The sequence below is a fragment of the Rhinolophus sinicus genome, linkage group LG02 (genome assembly GCF_036562045.2).
Source record: "Rhinolophus sinicus isolate RSC01 linkage group LG02, ASM3656204v1, whole genome shotgun sequence".
Classification (NCBI taxonomy): Eukaryota; Metazoa; Chordata; class Mammalia; order Chiroptera; family Rhinolophidae; genus Rhinolophus; species Rhinolophus sinicus.
In genome coordinates this window covers 174990410-175013421 of record NC_133752.1, presented here as the reverse complement: position 1 = coordinate 175013421, position 23012 = coordinate 174990410, and the positions used below count along the sequence as shown (strand labels likewise).

At 34.2% G+C, this 23012-nt stretch overlaps 1 protein-coding gene across 2 annotated transcripts; it reads left to right on the top strand.

The window, feature by feature from the left end:
• The first annotated feature begins 7967 nt into the window (after nt 1-7967).
• Nucleotides 7968-14952, top strand: LOC109454246 (natural killer cells antigen CD94). Of its 2 annotated transcripts, XM_019744699.2 has the most exons (6): nt 7968-8158; nt 8382-8474; nt 8617-8676; nt 11955-12106; nt 12941-13044; nt 13830-14952. In XM_019744699.2, the coding sequence occupies exons 1-6, from the start codon at nt 8152-8154 to the stop codon at nt 13948-13950; spliced, it is 537 nt and encodes a 178-aa protein (XP_019600258.2). In that variant the 5' UTR covers nt 7968-8151; the 3' UTR covers nt 13951-14952. The 2 variants fall into 2 exon arrangements, with proteins under 2 accessions (XP_019600258.2, XP_074182113.1); XM_074326012.1 differs by lacking the exon at nt 8382-8474.
• Nucleotides 14953-23012: the final 8060 nt, after the last annotated feature.

Sequence of the window (23012 nt, the reverse complement as noted above, 5' to 3'; positions counted from 1 at the left end):
GTTGGGCTATTGTAGTGCAATTTAAAACACAGAACACATGTAAACGATTATTTGGCTTTCTTGCAAAGGAAACTTATTTACCAAATAGATGGTGAGACAAATTGGTCCACAGGCCATAGTTTGCCAACCTCTGTCAAACTATGTATAATGAGACTATAGAGGCACCAACCCTACTCTTCACTTTGTTCATCCTTTTTGGGTCACATCATAAATGTTGTAATCGTACTTATAAATGTTACAGTACTAAAGCAGTTATGTCTTATTTAATCAGGCTGTGTTCACTGTAAGAGGTGAAAATTCATAAAGTAGGTGTTATGGCCAATCTGCAAGATTTCCCCCATAATCCCCTCCTTCTGGTGCACACATCTTTGCCTGATTTCCTTCCACATTATATCAGGGTTGATCTGTGTGACCAGTGGAATACAGTGGAAATGATAGCATGCCACTTCTGTGTCTAGTTTATAAAAGACAGTGTGGCTTCTCCCTCATTACTACTCCCTTTGGATCGCTTGATCTGGGGAAGCCAACTATCCTCCCATGAGCAGCACTGATGAAAGGACCATGTGACAAGGAACTAAAACCTCTTATGAAAAACCAGCAATGAAATCAAGTCTATTTCCAACAGCTACATGGAGAGCCTCTCTTGGAAAACTACTTTTCTGCCCTAGTCAAGCCTTCAGATGACTACATAGCCCCAGCCATTATTTTGAAAGTGACCTCATGAGAGAATCTGAGTCATATCCTTCATCCAAGGTTGCTCAAGGATTCCTAATCCTCAGAAACTGTGTCATATAATGCATGTTTATTATTTTAACCTGCTAATTTTTGGACTTAGTGGGAGACACATTCACAAAGACCTAAGGAAAAAGGAAACAAAACAAAAACAACCAAAATATTATTGAAAGGAGTCAGCAATTTGCCAAAGTTCATCCTCCTAGCAGTTCCATGCATAAAAATTTTATTTTGTAATAATCATTATAATCCCTTTGTTTTCAGTAAAGTTGACCCCACTTTAGTATCCAAATTGCCCCCCAACTAATTTAAATCAATCATGTGTCTTATACACCAGCCACAGTAATTCCCACATAGCCTAGTCATCATCAGTAAGGTGGAGAGGTGTTCTTGGGTGACTATCACAAGACCTTGAGGAGAATAAGCTAGACACAGAAGAATTTATATTGCATTGTTCTTGTTACAAAATTTGAAAAACAGGCAAAACTAGCATATAGTACACATTAGATGTCTAAATAATGGTAGAGAGCTTGGTGGTGGTAATATATGTAAGGAGAAAGAAGATGTTAACTGGAAATTTAAATGAGGACAGATCTTGGTGATCCTGGAATTTTGTATCTTGACAGGGGTGGTAGTTGCATGGGTGTTGGATCTGATACTTATCAAACTTTATATTTTATTGCTTTTTGATACATAAGTTATATTGTATTCAAATATGTGAGAAGAGAGAATATGTTTGTTGAGGTATTTCTGTCTTAAGTAGGATTTGATATGAGACAAGTCTGTTATCCAATTGTAACTCTATAGTAACCTCAGTTTTCTATTTCCAAGTCCTTTTTACCTTATACGATCTTGTTAAAACTTCAATTTTAATGTGAGTCCTTTCTTCGTTTCTTTCTGAAGTTGTCTCTCCCTCTTCTGTGAATGTGACTTGTTTCAGAGTAGATTGAGGACAAATGCCAAGTCTTACATCAGCTGTAAAGATGCAAAAATTTTGATGGAGTGCGGAGTCTCTGTGATTGTTAGACTCACAGTATGTTTCAGTTAGAGAGTAGCGCTACATCAATATTTTCTCAAACCAAGTACATACAAGTTCCTTTGGGAGAAATTGAAAATACTTCATAATTAAACTGAAAAATTTTAATTTGATTGTTAGACAGTAAGTGGACTTTTAAACATATCATCTAGTTATTACTTGTACCTTTAATGCTTATTATAAAACTGACATAAGGTGCCTTAACAAATTATATTAGTTCCATAAAATTCAGGATTTTTGGGAAAAGTTATTAAACTCTTAGAAAAATTTACAATGCATAAAAAATGGGTGATTATTAAATACAAATATATAGCCAACTGTGTGTGAAAATCAAATCATCTAATTCATGATAAAGTATATATATTTAAGACTCTTACTATATGATGTATTATTTAAATAAACATGAATTTTGTGTTTTGTAATTTAGGTAAAAGATAAAATAGGCGATTATAATTGTAACACTTGGCTTCAATTGCGAGTAAAATTTCATCTTGTCCATCAATTCATTCAACAACAAATTAAAGTGCTTTAAATCATACCAATTTTTCAGTCATCACTATCACTTGATTTAAACTAACGTAGCTCTTTTCATGTCTCTGAAATAACATGTGGAACTATATTAGAGGTATGAAAATAGAAATGAGTCCATCCTTTTAAAAAAGAAAGTCTTGCTACCGCTGCATTCAAAACCTGAGCTGACGGACTATACAAACTCTAGTAGACACCCAGTGTTTTATTCACAAAGTTTCATTGAATTCAGTTGCCATGGATTGGGCTCTCTAATTACTTAGGAATGGACTGTTGCTTAAACTTTAAGTTCTGACCGATCTCTGCTGAGTGCAATTTGGTGATGATTTTATACTGCATAGCTGAATGGGGGGGGGGGGAGAGAGAGAGAGAGAGAGAGAGAGAGAGAGAGAGAGAGAGAGAGAATAGACATGGAGTCAGAGAGAGACCGAGAGAGAGAGAGAAATGCTTTAAATGGCTCAGGCGGAATGAATGCAATTTGCTTTATCCAAAATGCAAGGTGTCCAGGGCTGCACAGGCAGAATATATGAATCTTGTGTCATCAGAGCTGCAAGGAAAGGGATTCATCTCCTGTGTTTGACTGTTCCCAACCAGGGCTTAGGAACTCTGCACCACCTGTGTACAGGGTCAGACACTCAGCCCCTGGTTCTGGGAGGATGGCTCTGCTTTCAACCCTTACTTGTTAAGTGTCTCCTAGTTCTACTCTTCTTTCTCTATTTTTGAGTTCAAGCTGAGGTCTGACCAAGTAATTCACGTTTCATAGACTTGTACTAAAAATAAGATCTCAGAGTATGAAATTTGAGACAAGAAAACAGAGGAAACAATAATTCACCTTCACCCTGATATTGCAGCAGGCTCACGGGATGAAAGTGTTCCTGTGCTCATACAACTTTTAGAGTTCTGTTCCTTGTACACTTGTACACACACACACACACACACACATCACCATCATCTCTATTTTATCATCCTGTAGAGTGCAGAGAATGGGAAATGTTACGAAATCAAAACCATTGTATATTTAAGAAACAGCCTGTTTAAATGTTTTCTTAGAAAAATTCAAATCTCGAATGACTAAAAATAGGAAGTTATTGCATTTAAAAAACCATGCTGATTTCTTTACCTCTTGTATGCAGTGAAATGTATCAATGTGCATTTTATCTCATTTTAATAAATGCTATGGAAATAAATTTTAAGCCATTTATATTGGTGACAATTAAATTTATTTGTCTCTACTTTAAATAAAAATATTTTAAAAAATTGTTCTGATTTTTTAAAATTTCATTAAACTTAATTTGAACCTCTTGCTCTGAAATGAGGGTTCACACAAAGATTGTTTCAACATTTTCCCAAGACAAACATATGTCCCGGTCACTTTTGTTCAGCACTGTGTACTTTTTCTCTTGGGTGTTTATGCTTACGCTTCTCACTTGTTCCTTTTTTCTGATTAATCCAGAAAATACTTTCCCTAAATATCATGTGTCATGCTTTGTAAAACTCACTTTTATGATATTGTTACACAGATATCTTAAGAAACTTAAATTGATATTCTTATTTTTCATCTACTTGTATATTTCAAGCACTGAAAACACAACTGAGACACATAGGACTTTACTTTGTTACCACACAACGGGCCAATGCTGATTAAAGAAACCCCTTCATTTATTTCTTAAAGTATAAGGACAATATGATTATGAAAGCCAAATCATTATGCTTTTTGGAGTTTTTCTCTCAATTGCCTCTTTTTTTTTTTTTGCCAATGCAAAGCATATATATATTTTTAAAAACCAAAATACAAAGGGACTTATGAAAATGAGCAATTATTTTTCCCACTTGTTCTCACTTGGTCTCGCTGTAAGGTACAACTGCTTTGCATTCTGTTCTTTACACTTTTTATCAGCCTTCTCTGTAAAAGTATAAAGAGGTGTTTTATTAATTTGTAGCCAAGGATGAATCTTGGAGTTAATTTGTCTGACCAAACAAAAGTTAAGAAATATTCTTTTCTACCTGACTATTAGAGTTGCATCTTGGCTTTTAATTAGTTTTTCTGTTTTGTTTTTTTTTAATATTGCTGAGGGCTTACAAAAATTATTAGATGTTGCAGGAAACTAGGGTGTCTAATGGTATTAAATTTGATGGATGTTATCTCTTCAAAAGGGAAATTATCTTCTGATAATGCTAAGAAGAACAGAGTTGTCGTCAGATGTTTACTCACTTCCATAATGATTTAAGATGTTGGTGAAGGAGTCTGCTGATTCCAGTGTACATGAGTGTCCCCCAATGTGTTCTCTCCTCTCACAGCATGTTTCCTTCCTATCAGATGCACTCAGTCTGGCCACTCCTCTAACCTCTCTTTTTTCATCTTCCTGCCCTCCTCCACCATTACACCATTAGTTTATCCTCCTTTTTGTCATGTCAAGGAAGTTCTTCATAGTTTTAGGAATGGAAAACCCAATTCACCCATTTTTTTTTCAAAGCATGCATCCTCAAAGAGTCCCTGCATATTAAAGAGGCAAAAGGACCTGGGATATTTATATCCTTAGCATACACTTTATGGCCACTTGTCCAGACTTACAGATTGACATACGAGGTATTTAACTGACGGTTGTGATTGCATAGGATAAATAAAAGGAGGTGCTTTGGTCATGACATATTCATTTTATACTGAGATTTTTATATAGTTTATGTGATACTTTCCAAATGCCGTGCTCCATAAATCCTTATATTCTAGTCCTAGCTTTTGTTTTGATGTGGCCATAAACAATGTGAGGCAATCTAATACATCTTGCCCAAAGCGTTTCATAGGTAAGGATTTTGAGCAGCCAAACCTACTAGTTTTTTGCAGTCTGTCGTTAACATGTTTACAGGAGACTCTATCAAGTGAGAATCCCTTGTTTTTCTTTCTCAGGGAACATTCCCTCTTCCTTAACAGGAGCATAATTTGCAGCCTGAAGTTAGCGATTTTCTTTCCACTCAGAGAATGAGTGCATTTTCAAAGCAGTGATATCAAAATGAATTTCTCCTTTGGGCCTATGGCCCTGTATACTATTATTATGTTATACTACATTTTAGTTAGAAATTGCTGGTAGAGAAAAGACCTCATTGTTTACAGCTTAAGTGGACATTTGTTTCTTTTTTCCGGTCCTTTGTTCAGGGTTGGATGTTCTTGTATTATTGGAGTCATCATTTGCTTCAAATAAATGATGGTTGTCTACAGTGGCCACTAGGGGAGAGGACATCCTGCAAAGGGAGGTGCATCTTCTGGAAGGATGCCTAACTTTTCAAAAAACAAAAACACGTAAGTCAATCTGAACATTTCAGTGGCATTTTGGACTTGGTTGTTTCTGCAACAGACCCTGAAAACAGTTTTGAGTGTAAAGTTTATTTGGATGTGCATGGAATAACGTTTGGAAAGAGAATATTAACTCAGGAAAGGGGGGAAGAACACCATAAAAGTTGTGTCAGAATGTAGCTACTAGAAGAAGATACTAGTGCTTACCACTGTTGACTGATTCTGGAAATAAGACAAACCCCAATGTTCAGACTTGCCTTCTGGTAGGGATGAGGTTGCTGGACTATGCTGTGTCTTGATATTTGTTTGTTGTGGCCCATTGAGGTGACTACTGCTCAGCACATCTGGGCTGCCATGTGTGAGAGCAGTAAGACATTCAGGTGCTGTAGGAGAAAATCTCTGCAAATACAAAGTTGCAGATAGTGATTGACTAGAGTTCGCCAATATCCTAAGGGATGAGATTGGGGCAATAACAAGTATTGCTCCAAGCAGATATAAGTGATAGTCACACTGGTGCAAAAACAATTCAACTGCCTATTCACAAAAAGGAATCAAACAAGCAAACACAGTTGGCAGTTCAGAAAGAATTAAAGGGAGTGGATATATATATAATCTTATCTGTGAGTGTGTACATTTGTGTGTTCTTTATCTTCTTTGTGCTTTGAGACTAGGGTTTTTAATCGAACACATCTTTGATGGAATTTACTTCTGAGTCAGTGAACAAAAGATGAAAAATAAAAGGCAACAGTTGATTTAAGTCTAATCAAATATGGTTCTGAACTTAGAGTAACTTCCAAATGAAGGTGGTCCTGTTACTATTGGAAGTGAAGTAATAGCCCCTATGATATATTCTGTCACAAAATTGTATCATTTCAAAACTAAAGCTGAAAGCAAAATCTTAAACTTCTATTTAAGCAATGTTACACGGGCAAAATGAGCAAAATTAGGCGGTCTTTGCTAGTTCATCTTAGTCCAACATTAAAACTGTTAAAGAATAGACTTTAAATGGGCAAAGGATTAGTTATACGTTACCTGTCTCAACTTGAATTTGCATAAACTATGAATGAAGAATTTTCATGTTTGCATTATCAAGTAAGGATTAAATCTTATCCATTTGGGTGATTCAGTGAAAGCACCTTTATTCACACAATGCAAATTAAAAGAATGGAAACTTTTAACTTTAGGCAAACTTATATATCATATCACAGTCCTTGTTTTATCTTTTTCTTTTTGTTCTTTTTTTGTTGTTGAAAAGCCCATCTTTTATAAAAAGTTTCATCTATGACAATATTGTATTACTTAAAGATAAATGATATAGACAACAAGAACTTCAGGAAGTCTGCTTTATATGGGTGAATGGTGGATTGTATTTCTAGATACTTAATCATAAATCAAAGTCCCTTCTCTCAAGGTTCTTATTCTACGCATCTGTCCCACATTTAAATTTCCCCTGGTAAGGTATTCTTCTGAAGACAAAACCTTGTAAATTCAACTATCAGTATACTATCTGAATGAGAAAACACAGTAAATCATGTAATACTTAAAATGTTATACAAATAAGTACAATAGAGCAACTGCAGTTATGTTCAAAGGATTTCAGGGGACAGAACCTGGAGAGAACAGAGGCACTGAAGGGTGGGGCTGGACCAGCTGAGGCAGTTGTAGAGCACAGGTGTGTGTGTGTGTGTGTGTGTGTGTGTGTGTGTGTGTATTCATGGAAGAGTAATGAGGAGTCACTCTGCTTCTAGTTTTTTTTTTTTTATCTTTGCCTTTCATAGCTGGTTAATGAGGGAGTGTCAGAAGCACAGAATGAAAGATGGAACTATCATCTGCTCTCTGCTGAAGAAAAGAAATGAAAATCAGAAAACACTGCGACACACAGAGGAATAGGTGTGATTTGAAATGTATGGCATGTGTGCTGTGGAGAGAGACTGCCTGGATTTCAAAGTTAGTGACTTTAGACTTCAGTCAAGTGTGTAGTTCTTCCTTAGTTTTCTCATCATTTAAATGAGTATATTTATGTATCTTTATTATCAAGCCATTCTCAGAAATAAATGAGCTTATGTATGCCTTGTGCTTTAATCTGTGTTTTGCACAAGATAAATTGTAAATGTCTCTCATTATTCAAAAAGGAAACTACTTTGTGGAACTTTATCTTACTAAGCTAATTTACCTTTGATTTACTTATCTTTTCCTATTTTCCAAATATTTTTAAAAGTACATATTACATATTAATTTTTTTTCCTTTCACCTTGTGTTCTGATAGTCAAAGAAGAATTCACATTACCCATGCGCACTGAGAATTTCCTGTGTTGTGGTTTCCAGAACATTTTAGAAGCTAGTGATTTTACTGCTTCTTGTTCATACTATACATCATGTCTCACTAATGCATGATTGAAGAACACTGCTTAAATACACAATTTTTCATTTCATTTTTCTTTTAAATTTCTACACACACAACCTTCAGATTGCTAGCCTCCGGCTGAATTCCGTGATTCAACAACATGCTTCTGGAACAAGCACACATCGTGTCTTAACCGGTATTGACACTGGAACAACATTTCTCATGGCAGGTATGTTGGCCCAAGTCATAAAATTAAGTGTATGTCATAAAAATTTTGGTGTTGGGTGGACTTCTGATCGGAATGTCTTCATTTTCCAATGATGCCTTGGCAAGATGATTGGGTTGTCAAACCAAAGACCTTTCTAAATTCTGTCCTCCAGATTTCTGCTTTTAAGAACTTCAGCTCCTAGGTTTGTTCTTTAAGTCATCACCCTACCTCTCTTTCTCTACAGCTTTTCAGACCACTCGATGGAGGTTGATTTGTGGGATCTTAGCAGTAATGTGCCTTGTGTTGATGGCTGCTTTGGGAATATTGTTGAAAATTTGTAAGTTTTTCTAGGCTATTTTATATAAAGATCAAAACTGTAACAAAACCATTTAATAATAATGATTCATTCTACTAATGTGCAATAATTTCTTATCCCATAGCCTGTATATAATTAAGTGATTTCTAATAATTTCCTATAGCATTTCTTAAACAAAGTGTTCGACCAACATCATCACCAGGAGTCACAGAACCCCAGGAAGGTAGGTTCCATACTTTGGAAAAACTTAATGTTTGGAGAGGATAAAATACAGTTTCTTGTTTTCTTCACATAGAAGCTTGGTGGACCATTACACATACTAATGGAAGTTTAACTAGTAATTCTAGGATATCTCATGTCATTGTTCTCTAACGTAAGATTTAAATTATATTGATGTCTATTATTTATTTAATTAATAAGGGTAATGTAGTCTGAAATGACATATTTTTCTATACGAATACTTATGTTTAAGTAACAAATAAAAAATAAATTATAATAAATATGTCAGTTAATCCTAATTACCCTCCCATGATTGCTCACAACTCATACACTTGTAGCTCTATATTTTTCCTTCTATTTATTCCATAATGCAGAATATAGTGCAGAGATTTCTGTAATTCATTTATCTTTTAACTGATTGTTTTGGGTGACACTAATTAATAAAGTTATATGCGTTTCAAGTGTACATTTCTATAATGCATCACCTATATATTGCATTGTGAGTTTACCACCCAAAGTCAAATTTACTTTCATCACCATATATTTGACCTCCTTCACATTCTTCTACCTCATCTGCACCCCCCTTACACTTTGGTAACCACCAAACTGTTGTCTGTGTCTATGATTCTTTTGTTTGTTTGTTTGTCTTGTTCTTTGTTGATTTCAGGTTTATAGCCCACATATGAGTGAAATCATACGGTTCTTGAGTTTTTCTGTCTGATTTATTTTGCTTATCATGATAATCTCAAGATCCATCCATGTTGTTGCAAATGGCAGTACGTATTTCATCTTTTCCTATGGCTGAGTAATATTACATTGTATATATATTACCAATCATTCATTGAAGGACACTTTGGTTGTTTCCATGTCTTAGCTACCATGAATAATACTGCAGTGAACATAGGGGTGCATGTACCCTTACAGAAAATGTTTTCAGATCTTTGGGGTAGATACCCAGAAGCCAAGAAGAGGGATTTCTGGGTCATATGGTAATTCTATTCTTATTTTTCTGAGGAACCTTCATACTGTTTTCAATAGTGGCTGTACCAATTTACATTCCCACCAATAGTGTATGAATGTTCCATTTCCTCCACAACCTCTCCAACTCTTGTAATTACTTGTCTTGTTGATAATAGCCATTCTAACAGGTGTGAGGTGATCTCTCATTGTGGTTTTGATTTACATTTCCCTAATAGCTAGTGAAGTTCACTGTAGGTCTTCTTGGGAGAAGTGTCTGTTCAGGTCCTCTGTCCATTTTTAAGAGACTTCTGCAATTCTGACCTGACTTGTCCAGTGTAAGCCAGGTCAAAGTCCAACTTTTTAAACGTGTTTTTTTCCACATGTTCTGAAAGTTGTCATACCATCTTCTGTGATTCTGTAGAATTTACTTATATTTGTGGTTCTCTTAGTGTTTTCCCAGCTTCATTGAGATATAACTTATGTATAACATGTAATTTTAAGATATACAATGTGTTCATTTGATATACTTATATAATGCAATATGATGACTATAGTAGCGTTACCTAACAGCTCTATCATGTCAAATAATTGCCACTTTTTTATGTTGTGAGAAGATTTAACATCTACTATTTAGCAATTTAGAAGTACATAAGGTCAAATAATTAAGTTCGCGAATTTGTTGCAATGATGTGGCTAACCATTTTTTAATATCAGAGAGATTATTCATTATGAATTTGTAGCACCTAGACAAACAGTTAATTACTTACTATTGGGAAGTGCTGAAAAAGCTGCCTGGAAAAGTTAGACGGAAAGACCTGAATTTTTGCCAACAATTAATGGCTGTTACATCACAACAATGCACCAGCTCACACTGCACATCTGTGAGGGAGTTTTTAGACATTAAACAAATAACTATAGTGGAACACCCTCCCTACTCACCAGATCAGGACTCCAATGACTTATTTCTTTACCCAAAGATAAAGGAAATATGGGGAGATAAAGGAAGTATTGAAAGGAAGACATTTTGATGACATTCAGGACATGAAGAGTAATCTGATGACATCTCTGATGACCATTCCAGAAAAAGAGTTCCAAAATTTCTTTAAAGGGTGGACTAGGCCCTAATATTGGTGCATAGCTTCCCAAGGGGAGTACTTCAAAGGTAACCATAGTGATACTCAGCAGTGAGATATGCAGCACTTTTTCTATGTTGAGTTTGCAAAATTGTCAGACTTCGTAAAATACAATACTGTTAGCTGTAACCACAATACTATACAGTAGATCCTCAGAACTTATTAATCTTCTAAGTGGACGTTTGTACCCTTGGCCAAAACGTTTTCATTTCCCCCACCTCTCAGCCATTCTCTCTACAACTTCAACAACATTCATTTGGCAAAGATCTGAGTAGCTATCACTGAGAATAGTACATGTTCAAGGCATTATCACTGGTAAAATGTATGACTGGACTTCAAACTGATTGTTTTATTTATGTTCATTTTGAAAATAAAATATTCAAAATATATATTAAATTTCTCCCAAGGTACCATACTCTTTTCTGACTCAGGAAATACGATAAAATATTTACCTTCTTTAAATAATTCTGTCATCTAATTTACTCATATTTACACACCAGAACTCAACTTTGGGTCACTTCCTCAAAAAAGATTCTTCTAATAACCACCTGCCCCCATCCTACACTTTCCTAAGGGATATTTTAACATAATGAATTTCTTGTGTATAATTACCTTAATTAACATTAAATTTAATTAATAAATGATTGGAAGTTATAATGTCCATGAAGAAAAGGGTCATGTCTGACTCAGTCACATAAATATCCTCTGAACTTTGGTGTATGTAAGTAGATTCTCAAAGAATATTTCTAGAAACAAATAACAAATGAGTTTTTAATAAGTAAATAACATTTAAAAAATTGAGTCTCGCAATGGATGGTTCTTGAGATTATCATGCCAAGCAAAATAAATCGGAGAGAAAAAGGAAAGAACCATATGATTCACTCATATGTGGGATATAAAACTTAAAGCAACAAACAAACAAGCAAAAACTCATAGACACCCAAAAGGTTTAGTGTTTACCAGATGGTAAGGAGAGAAGTATGATAGAAGAGGGTAAGGGGGACAAATATATGGTGATGGAACGAAAACTGACTCTGGGTGGTGAATACACAATGCAATATACAGATGATGTATTATAGAATTGTATACTTGAAAGCTATATAATATTACTAACCAATCTCACCTCAATACATTTAATAAAAAAAATTGAATCTTCAATATTATCACTCATCTTTTATTTTTCTCTTAGGCTCTGACTGCTGTTCTTGTCAAGAAAAGTGGATTGGGTACCGATGCAACTGTTATTTCATTTCTAATGAAATAAAAACTTGGGCAGAAAGCAGGGCTTTCTGTGCCTCTCAGAATTCCAGTCTGCTTCAGCTGCAAAACAAAGATGAATTGGTATGTATTTAATTGTGGTTTCTTATACTTTCTTTGACCTAGGAAAAATAATACTGTCTAAGTAACATGAACAAATTGAAATCTCTAATCAGATCATAACTGGATGGTTATATATGGACTAGTAATGACTTATTAATTTCTATCCCTTAAAACACTCATTATAAAATCTATATAAAATTTATCAAATACTTTTATTATAGGAATAAAAATCAAGATAGATGCCAGATAAAGTACAAGAAACATTTTAGAGAAATCAAACAAGAAATATTAGGTCATTGTTTTTATTCAAATAACCAACCAAACAAGTTTTTAAATGTTTAGATTTTAAATGAATTTATAATTTCTTTGGTAATTATATAGCCTTTATCATCATTCTTGGATATAATGTGCAATAAATATGGAGAACATGATCATAAGAATTATCCAGTGTTTAAGAAAAAATGAAAGATTTTCCAGCTACATGAGGAACCTGTGTTGAGTGTAGGGTGTGTAGGTTTATCAGAGAATTTTGTCTGACAAGATACTGGTGATTTGGGTTGAAATTTGATTGCCAATATCTGTAAAGGGAATGTTCTATGAAAATTGAATTCTTGATGATATTTTTCATTCCTTTAAGAATGAGATTTTGTGATATTTTGTCTCCAGAAATGAATGGGCCTTATAGTGAGAAAATATGAGACATTTGACTATACCTCCTAAACTAGGCATAAAAGATGATTTCAGTTCAAGTGATTTGAAGCCTGGATCTGATGCTGGACACTGACTTTCTGCAAGTACATTATTCCCAGAGTAGATTCAAATTAAGTTAAGATGCTTGTCTCTGTTTCCCTTCAGATTTTAATGATATCCTCCATATATTTTTACTGGATTGGACTGTCTTACAATGAAGAACAACGTGTCTGGCAGTGGGAAGATGGCTCTGCTCTCTCCCCAGATCTGTGAGTTTCTCTCACTCAAGGTCTTTTTATGAGTTTATCCTTAGCTCTGACCAAAGATTGAAACATCTGGGGATACTTAGTTAAAATAACCTCTCTGCATCCTGAGAATACAGAAAATAGAATAGATACAGGACAGTAACAATTTTAGCCCCATCTAGAACATCCACGTTTATGCTCAGATGCCATGAAGTTAGTATACTTGTGACCATAAAAGAGCTTTTGACTTTTTCTTTCTTGATTGGTACATGCATGTGAGTGTGTTGTGCGTGTACTGATGCTCACGCAGACAGAAGCTGTCCTGGGAAAACAGGATAGTCATTATTTTCTTTATTCTGGGGGAGCCCAATATTCTCAGCATCCTCATGTTTCAACTATGCTGGGCTTCTACATATCTGTAATCTTAGAATCTCACATTCATTCATAAACATGGTATTTACATCATCATACAATGACAAATTTTATGCTCTGATTTCTTTTCCTAGGCTACATTAGTCAATACATCTTTAAATAAAATAGAGGCAAAGTATATTATATATTAAAACCATTAATAGCAATGGCAAGAAAAAAATTCCTGACCTCAATGCTATTTATTATTGAGGCAATAAATCAATTTTGTAATATTTTAATATTGTGAAAACTGTGGCTATTGAATGAAAAAATTAAATGACTCAGTATGTTAGTATCTATGTAAATGCTTTAAAAAGATCTGTCATTTAATAAAAACACCATCCCTGAACATTGTCTTTTCCTTTTATCATATGTTAATATTTTACTTTTCATTACAGATTTTCATCGTCTCTAACCTTAAATACACAGAACTGCATAATGTACAGCAAAACCGGAAGTGTTGGGCATGAATCTTGTGAAAATAAAAATCATTATATCTGTAAGAAGCAGCTTATTTAGTTGTTTCTTAGTACAGAAGGGGTGGGCAACAGGGTCCAGTATTACTAAGAATGGGAAGTTTACCTCTTATTACTTATTATCTACTTCTAGGATGTATGAAATGTTTCAAATTGTTTCTTCTTACACAATTGATTCATATATTTGAAACCCTGTGTTTTAAGGTTTATGAAATTGTGCACTTACAGGTAAAATTATACAGCACCAAGATAAATAATTTCATGAATGTTTTGATTTAATGCATGGGTTTAATACTGCATGGGATATATTCTTCCATATACATTATTGTAAATTTTCTCTGCATGAATTAAAAAATTTACATAATAAAATAGATATCAACATCATTTCAGTCCTGTGTAATGTTATGAAGTACCATCTCTACCTCACTTTTCTGAAAGTCAGTTCTTTCTGGATATTTATCCATCTATATGTTTTAATTTAGAGCTAAAAGTGCCGTAGGACAGTTTCCTGAGGTGTATCGTTCAGCCTCGCAGATGAACAATTTGTGTGTCTTCTCTTCATGCTCCTGAGTTCTGCAGAACAAGCATAAGTCTTTGGCCAAATATGTGGTTCCTGTGTGATTGCTTTGAGATTTGCAAAAGTAAAGGGACACAAGTCCTGATCACATAAATTTACAATAGCTATTTCTTTATTCCACAGATGTTTCTTACCTTATGCTTATCCATCAGTAGAAGAGTCACTTACATGTGCATTGAAGATCTTAGTTGCTAATTAATCCCCAAAATTTTCCTAAAAATTATGTGTAAAATATGAACAACTCCCCCCTTTTATTTTTGTGGGAGAGGGAGCAATAAATTTTATTGAGTTTCTGAGTGTCTCACAGAAGGACTGGGAACACAGAGTCCTGATGCCTGTGACCTGGATGGGATTTTGCTGACCTCACAGATTTCACATGCCTAGTCTCTTTTTTTAACTATTGTTCAGACATCTTAAAAAATTTATATTGAACAATGTGATATATTTATGATGTATTACAGAGTTGTACAGCTGAAACTTATGTAACTATACTAACAATTGTTTCCTTAATAAACTTTAATTTAAAAAAATTTATTGACGTCTGTGCTTGCCTTCTACTTTTATATTTCAATTAAATAATTATAATTAGGAATCCAAATTAATATTTAATATATAAGATCCAGGAAGAAGGAAAGACCTGTTATTTTTTATTTCTCAAAATAGAAATATGATAGGACTACAAGTTGAACTCTTCACATTGTTGTATGAAGGTTTACTTAGGAAATTGCACTAAAGTTATATTGAGAAAAATAATGGATGAGGAATAACATCTTTCAAATATTTAACTTGGTCTAAGAGAACATGCATTGCATTTAATAATTATTTCACATGTTTTGGCTTTATTGTCCATCTGATTGCACAATAATATATTTTTAATTACAATTTTAAAAATAGTATAGGTAAGCTGATAATGAAAATGAATAGTTTTCTGTCCCAAATATCCCATCTCCCTGTCTTCCTCCATGAGGCAATTTCATCTTTGTTTTTTGTTTGTTTGTTTTTACCTGCTTAGAGTGGTTTTCTCTATAATGAACCAAGGATGGTCCATTTTCATAATATTTGTTCAGGATGAATCTCAACTCTTTTCATGTAGCCAAACCCAAGCATAGGTTCAAATGAATCACTTTTCACATCATCACCCATAAAGTGGTCAGAGCCAAATGAGGTTTTTTTCTGAGAACTCATAAACATTTATTCCAGTTACAAGCACAATGAATAAACAGAATGTGATAAATACAGTGGGTGAAGTGTCATTTCAGAAAATAGTCTATGTCAAAATTGTCCCCCTTGAGAGAATAAAATTCCTGTTGCCTCCTAATTACAGCTCAGATGTTTTTTCAAGCTCCCCTATCATTTCAGAGAATTGTGATGGAAAGTTCTGTGTTGAATGGGGGATATGGTCACTCACAGCAGAGTGTCTTTCTCACAGCCTGGTCTTATCATGTTGGTTATAGTCAGGTCAGGACTTCCTGACCCATTTCATTTTGCTTATTCTTCCCTCCACTCTTACCTGCATTCTGCTTTCCTTTACCCTTGGAAAGACTTCTTTATGTAAAGTTCTTTCTACCAAAAAAAAAGAAAAGATTTCCTCTGAAATGAGATTTCTTATGTATTCTCTGGAGCTTTCTTTCTAATTTTCTTCTTTCACTTTCTGATTTTTTTGTTGTTGTTTGTTTTTTGCTATTAAATGGGCTAATACACACGAAAGGGTCTACTTGAGTGACCTTCTCAGTGTTGGACGTCAAGGGTAAGGAAATGTCTAAGAAACACACAATATAACAAAATAATATTGCCAATAGTTAGCTTATACCTTTTTAATTTTACATGGTTACCCTAAATGTATGACCCTAATGTATATAATACATGTTATCTATTGGTGCATAACAAATTATGAGTACTTTAGAAACATAAAACAACACATGTTTATTATCTCATATTATCTATGGATTGGAAACAGGGTATGGCTTAGTTGCTTCCTTTATTCGTGGTTCCACAAGGCTGGAGCCAGGGTCTTGGCCAGGCTGCATTCTTATCTGAAACAGCTTCCTCTGCCAAGCTCTTCAGGCTGTTGGCAAAATTTCTTCTTCATGGTTGTAAGGCTGAGAACTTCAGCTCCAGAAGCCACCCCTCTGTACTGGCAGTCACACTGTAGTTACTGTACTTGCTTCTTCAAGGCCACATGGAAAGTATCTCTGACTCCTCTATCTGTTCTGTGTAATCCTTTTTCAGTGCACTTCTGATTATGTCAGATTTTCCCATAATAATATCTCTATTGATTAACTGAAAATTGGCTGATGTGAAACCTTAATTGTATCTGAAAAATACCTCCATCTTTGCCATTTACCATATTCTAATCACAGATTCACATCCTACAGGCACATCTCGGAGTTATTGTTATTAATAAAGCAAGTATCACAAAAAAGCTAGTCATTTTGCTGGTGGAGGGTCTTGCCTTCCATTTGTAAAAAATGCAGCACCTGTGAAGCACAATAAAGAGAAGCCCAGCGAAAGGAGATGTGGCTGTCCTCACAAATCCCACTGAAACTAAAGGGGTGAGGGTTATTCAGGTGTACATCAGGGCATGGAATTTTTAGGGGTAATCTTAGAGCTCTGCATACCATACCAACATACCTCTAAAGTTTGTTTGAATTGCTAACCATACATTATTGAATTTAAACACTGCCTTTTAATTTCAGATAAATTAAGTAGGAATTAAATTCACACATGCCAGGAGAAGGAATCTTTTCTAGTTACCCCAATATGTTAATTCTTTGTTCCTCCATTAATGACATATAGGTTTGCTAATCAAGATAATTATTTTACAGCTGGACTGGCACACTCTTTGCTTATTTCCAGAGATGCTTGAGCATCCGTTTTGCCTCTTGACCATAATAAAGACAGTGAAGGTAACTATCTAATTTACTATTTCTGGTAAGATTTTTTAAAAGTTCAAAAGTCTCAAGTAGAGCCTACTGCCAATTTTTTATTGATATCTTACAGTTGAGATAATCGGTTAGAAGAGTTAAACATCCTGTATCCACTATGTGACAAGACTCTCAGGATACTTCTGCCTCAGCTCCCCTGAAACCAAGTTTCATCACATAAATGTCAGCATTATTAGTAGTAGTTTCATCCAGAGAAGAATCATGTCTTTCTACAAATAAGAAAAACATTGGGGTGCTTGCTCCTGGATGTTCCTTGATCCCCCAACTTCCTTATTTGAATTCTGTTTCTCCTGCTGTCATATTACTTGCCATTATTACAAGCATTATATGAGTATGCTCCTAGCAACTTTATGAAAACAAAAGCTTCATTATGAAAACCATTACAAATGATATAATTAGAAAAACTTGGAAGTAAATTCTTAATTCTATATGAAAAGATATTTGAAGAAAATAAAGAAACCAAAAATTCTACTAGGAAAAAAATGCTGAAAACTTACTATTGGATTTGCACATTCATTATCACATGGAATAGCCATGAACTATGGAAGCATATACAAAGCTTCCTTTAAATTTTTAAAGATTTCCTTTAGAGCTATAATAAAAATGATGCATTAAATATTCAGTTTGGTATAAAAGTCAAGGTGTTGGAGTTATAAAATGCACAAATAAATCTAATAAATGATTGTGGCAATAACAAAATTAAGACTTGACTCCTGCCATCGGCATGTGTCATAGTGAGAAAACAGCAGTAAAACAAAACAAAAGGTGATGACAGGTTGAAAGAGAACCAAGGAGAGTTTGTGGGAAGAGATAAATTCTGATTGAAAGATTTGAAAGTTTTTTTAAATAGCTATAATTTAAGTCATATTTTAAATAATTATCTGATGATAGTGGAGCAACACAGTGAAACAAATAATATACCAAAAAGAGAGAAAAGTTTAACCAGAAGTGTGAGGGTCCATAAGAACATGTCATAATTGAAGAGAGATCAAGTGGACATGGAGGTAGATGCCATGGGACGTAAAGTTCAGGGGGGAAAACTGTTGGTTAAATGAAATTGGCAGGATTTATATAGCAGGCTTAAGAAAAAACTTTTAATTATTATGCAATGATAATTAGTAACTAAACATGTGCTATCAATTAGTAATTTTGTAATTTGTAACTTAAAATAACCTGAGTATTAATCCAAAAAGAAAAAAAGCCATGAAAACTTGATTCAAAATCTTTTGTTAAACTTCAATGATCATGTATTCTTAAAAATATTCTCTAATTTGAAAGAAACTCCAAACTATTTGTTAGGTTAAAGTGTAACCCAGATTAAAGTCTTCATACACCATCCCTGCAGAAACACAGTGTATGCATGTAGTGCACTTTGTACAAGAGAAACCTAAAATGAAGAGTAACTTAAAGTGGTGGCTTAGAAATGCAGCTTATATAACATCTTCAGCAAAGAACAATAAGTTCATAAAGAAATGATAAGATAAAAACCAGTAATTTTAAGCTTCCAAAGGCAGCAAACTATGGAAAAGTAAATATATGACAGAAAACTAATGAATTAAGGTTTGTTTGCAGATTGCTCTGGTGGGCACTTTCTAGACTAAGAATCTGCCTTCTGTAAAAGAAGAATTTATATCCAGGCTTTAAGCAGAAAAGGGGCAGGTAGAGAGACCTTTTCCTGTATTTGATACTGCCTCTTTCCTTTTCATTTTTAGTGATAAAACCACCAATATACTGTTTCCACCCCAGTTTTATTGAGATGAGTTATAATTGATATACAACAATGTATAAGTTTAAGGTTTGATACACAGATATAGTGCGCAATGATTACCACAATAAGGCTAGTTAATACATCCATCACCTCACACAATTACCATTTTGTTGTTGTTTATAACTGGAAGTTTGTACCCTCTCCATCTTGCCCACTCCCCAGGCCCTGGCAACCACCATTCTACTCTCTGTTTCTATGAGCTTGGCTTTTTTGGGTTCCACACATAAGTGAGATCATACAGTGTTTGTCTTTCTGGGTCTGGTTTGTTTTACTTAGCATAATGTCCTTCAGATTCATTCATGTTATTGCAACTAGCAGGATTTCTTTTTTATGGCTGAATAATAGTCCAGTGAATAATAGTCCATCCCATAGTTTCTTTAATTAGTCATATATAAGTGGACACTTATGTTGTTTCCATGGCTTGTCTTTGCAAATAATGACGCAAAGAATATGAGGGTTCAGATGTCTTTTCGAGACAGTCATTTCAAACTGCTTCTTAATGGTGTTTAGGTAAAAATAATTTTTATCTCAAAGAGGCATATTTTGAGTGACATATTCTGGTTTACTTCACTAAAAAGTGTCCTTGTTACATTTTCTGAAATGTAGGTATTATTTGTTATTTTTTATATGAGATGGTAGCCTTTGAAGAAGTGCCCAGCTTTAGAAAATAACTTATACTTAACCCTTCCAGTTAGGTGGCCTTAAGCTTTATCTTGTGTTCCCAGTACTCCATGACAACAACAGAACAGAAACTAAGATTCCCCAAGTTCATTATAAATCCTCAAAATTCAAGCCAGTTTCTGTGGCTGCTTTTCTCTTGGTATTCCCATTTTCACCAAATTCTGAGAATCTGCAGAATTTTTACCTTCTTGTCAGTTTAGCAATGTTTTCTTTAAGCTATAATATATTGTACAACAACGTTACAAAACTTGTTCTGTTCTTTTCAGTGGAACATATGCCAGGCTTCCCCGCTTTAATTCTAGAAACATAGTACAATTTATATTGATTTATTTTTTCAACACAAATATATGGGCTTTTTATGTATGTTTTCCATGACTTAAATACTTAATAAAATCTTAAAGCAAAAAAATGCAAGAAAACACAGACAGGAAGTTTAATGAACTCAGAAACACAATCAAAGAACAAAACGAACATTTTACCAAAGGGATTGAAATTTTAAAACAGAATCAAATAGAATAACTAGAGATTAAGAACTCAATAAAAGAAATGAAGAATGAAATAGCCAGCTTAGGTAATAGAGCTGACCAGATGGAGGAAAGAATCAGTGACATAGAAGATAGAAATCTGGAAATGACACAGATCAAAGAAGAGAAAGACTTGAGAGTTAAAATAAATGAAAGAAGTCTATAAGAACTTTCTGACTCTATCAGAAAGATCAATATAAGAATAATGGGCATACCAAAAGGAGACGAAAGGGAGAAGGGAACAGAGAGTATATTCAAACACATAGTCGATGAGAACTTCCCAAACTTGTGGAAAGAACTGGATCCTTGAATCCAAGAAGCAAATAGAATACATAATTACCTCAACCCCAACAGGCCTTCTCCAAGGCACATTGTATTTAATCTGTCAAAAATTAGTGATAAAGAAAGAACTCTCAAGGCTGCCAGGAAAAAGAAGATGGTAACCTACAAAGGAAAGGCCATTAGATTATCATCAGATTTTTCAGCAGAAATTGCACAAGCCAGAGGGTGTGGACTCAAATATTAAAACAACTGAAAGAGAGAAATTATGAGCCAAGAATAATATATTGGGAAAAACTATCCTTTAGATATGAAGGAGAAATAAAGACCTCTACACATATTCAGAAGCTGAGGGGATTTTCTAACACAACCTGCACTACAAGCAATATGGAAGGAGGCTATTCAACCTGACACAAAAAAGCAAAAGAGTACAAAACCATGAGTAGTATTACAAACAGACAGACAGAAGCAGGGAATGGCAACCCTACACCAAATAGGACACTATACACTTAAACAGAACACACAGGGTAAAGAAGGGAAAGAACACTAAAAAGAAAGAAGAAAAAGACAACTTGCTACTACAGTGCAGAAATCAATCACGGCATACATAGGCATAATTTGTGACAACAAAAATATAAAAGGGGGAGGGTAGAGGTCTGAATTGGCAAAAGGGAATGGAGAAAGGAAGCATGCTGAAGAAAATGGAATACTCTAACTATGAAACTTTTTTTACATAAACTTAAAGGTAACCAATCAAAAAAAAATCCAGACCTGAACTATATAACATAATAAAGGAAGAAACACAGGGAAAAATCATATCATCACCCTGAAATAATACACAGCAAAAAAAGAGGGCAAAGAAACAATGGAGACACCGTCCTCCTAGAAAACCAAAGATAGAATGATAGGAAATCCTCATATATCAATAATCACCCTACAAGTAAATGGACTGAACTCATCAATAAAAAGGCACAGAGTAGCAAAATGGGTCAAAAAACTAAACCCAACCATACGCTGCCTCCAAGAGACATATCTGAGCTACAAGGACAAATATAGACTCAAAGTGAAAGGGTGGAAATTGACATTCCAAGCAAATGGTATTCAGAGAAAAACAGATGTAACTATACTTATATCAGATGATAAAAACTTCAGGACAAAAAAGGTAACAAGAGAGTAAGATGGACATTTCATAATGTTAAAAGGGACTATACAACAAGAAGACATAACAGTCATCAATATTTATGCCCCCAATCAGGGAGCACCAAAATATACTAAGCTACTAATAACAAAACTGAAGGGAGAAATTGACCAAAACACAATTATAGTAGGGGACCTAAATACATCATTGACAGCCATGGATAGATCATCCAAACAGAAAATAAATAAAGAAATATCAGCCCTAAATGACACATTAGATGAAACAGACATAATTGATATTTATAGAGTACCTCATCCTAGAACATCAGACTATACATTTTATTCCAGTGTACATAGGACATTCTCAAGGATAGACCATATATTGGGACATAAAACTAGTCTCAGCAAATTTAAGAAGATTGAAACCATACCAATCATATTCTCTGATCATAAGGCTTGGAAATAAGATATCAACAGCAAAAAGAAAGCAGGAAAACCCACAAATATGTGAAGATTAAACAACATAGTTTTAAAGAATGACTGGTTCAAAGAAAAAATAAGAGGAGAGATCAAAAGATACATAAAAAAGATACATCTCATTTGTTTCTAACAAATAAGAATGAAAATACATCCTACCAAATTTTGGGGGATGGAGCAAAAGCAGTTTTAAGAGGGAAATTTATATCCTTATAGGCCTATCTCAAGAAACAAGAAAAATCTCAGATAAATAACCTCACATTACACCTTAAAGAACTAGAAAAAGAAGAACAAATGAAACCCAAAGTAAGCAGAAGGAAGGAAATAATAAGAATCAGAGCAGAACTAAAGAAATAGAGAACAAAAAAATATATATAAAAAAATAAGACAATAAGAACAAAAGAGCTGATTCTTTGAAAGATTAATATAAGTTACAAACCTTTGGCTAGACTCACTAAGATAAAAGAGGAAAGACACAAATAAACAAAATCGGAAATGAAAGAGGGGAAATCATCACGAATATCACAGAAATACAAAGGGTCATCCAAGAATACTATGAAGGACTATATGCCACCAAATTCAATAAACTAGAAGAAATGTACAAGTTCTTAGAAATATATAGCCTTCCTAGGCTGAATCATGAAAAATTAGAAAATCTAAATAGACCGATCAACAGTAAGGAAATTTATCAGTCATCTGTAACCTTCCCAAAAGCAA

What these genes read in the sequence shown, in the direction of transcription:
- LOC109454246 (XM_019744699.2), top strand. An exon ending in AGTCACAGAACCCCAGGAAG is followed by an intron (nt 8,677 to 11,954) that starts GTAGGTTCCATA and finishes TTTTTCTCTTAG; the next exon opens with GCTCTGACTGCTGTTCTTGT. An exon ending in TCTGCTCTCTCCCCAGATCT is followed by an intron (nt 13,045 to 13,829) that starts GTGAGTTTCTCT and finishes TTTTCATTACAG; the next exon opens with ATTTTCATCGTCTCTAACCT.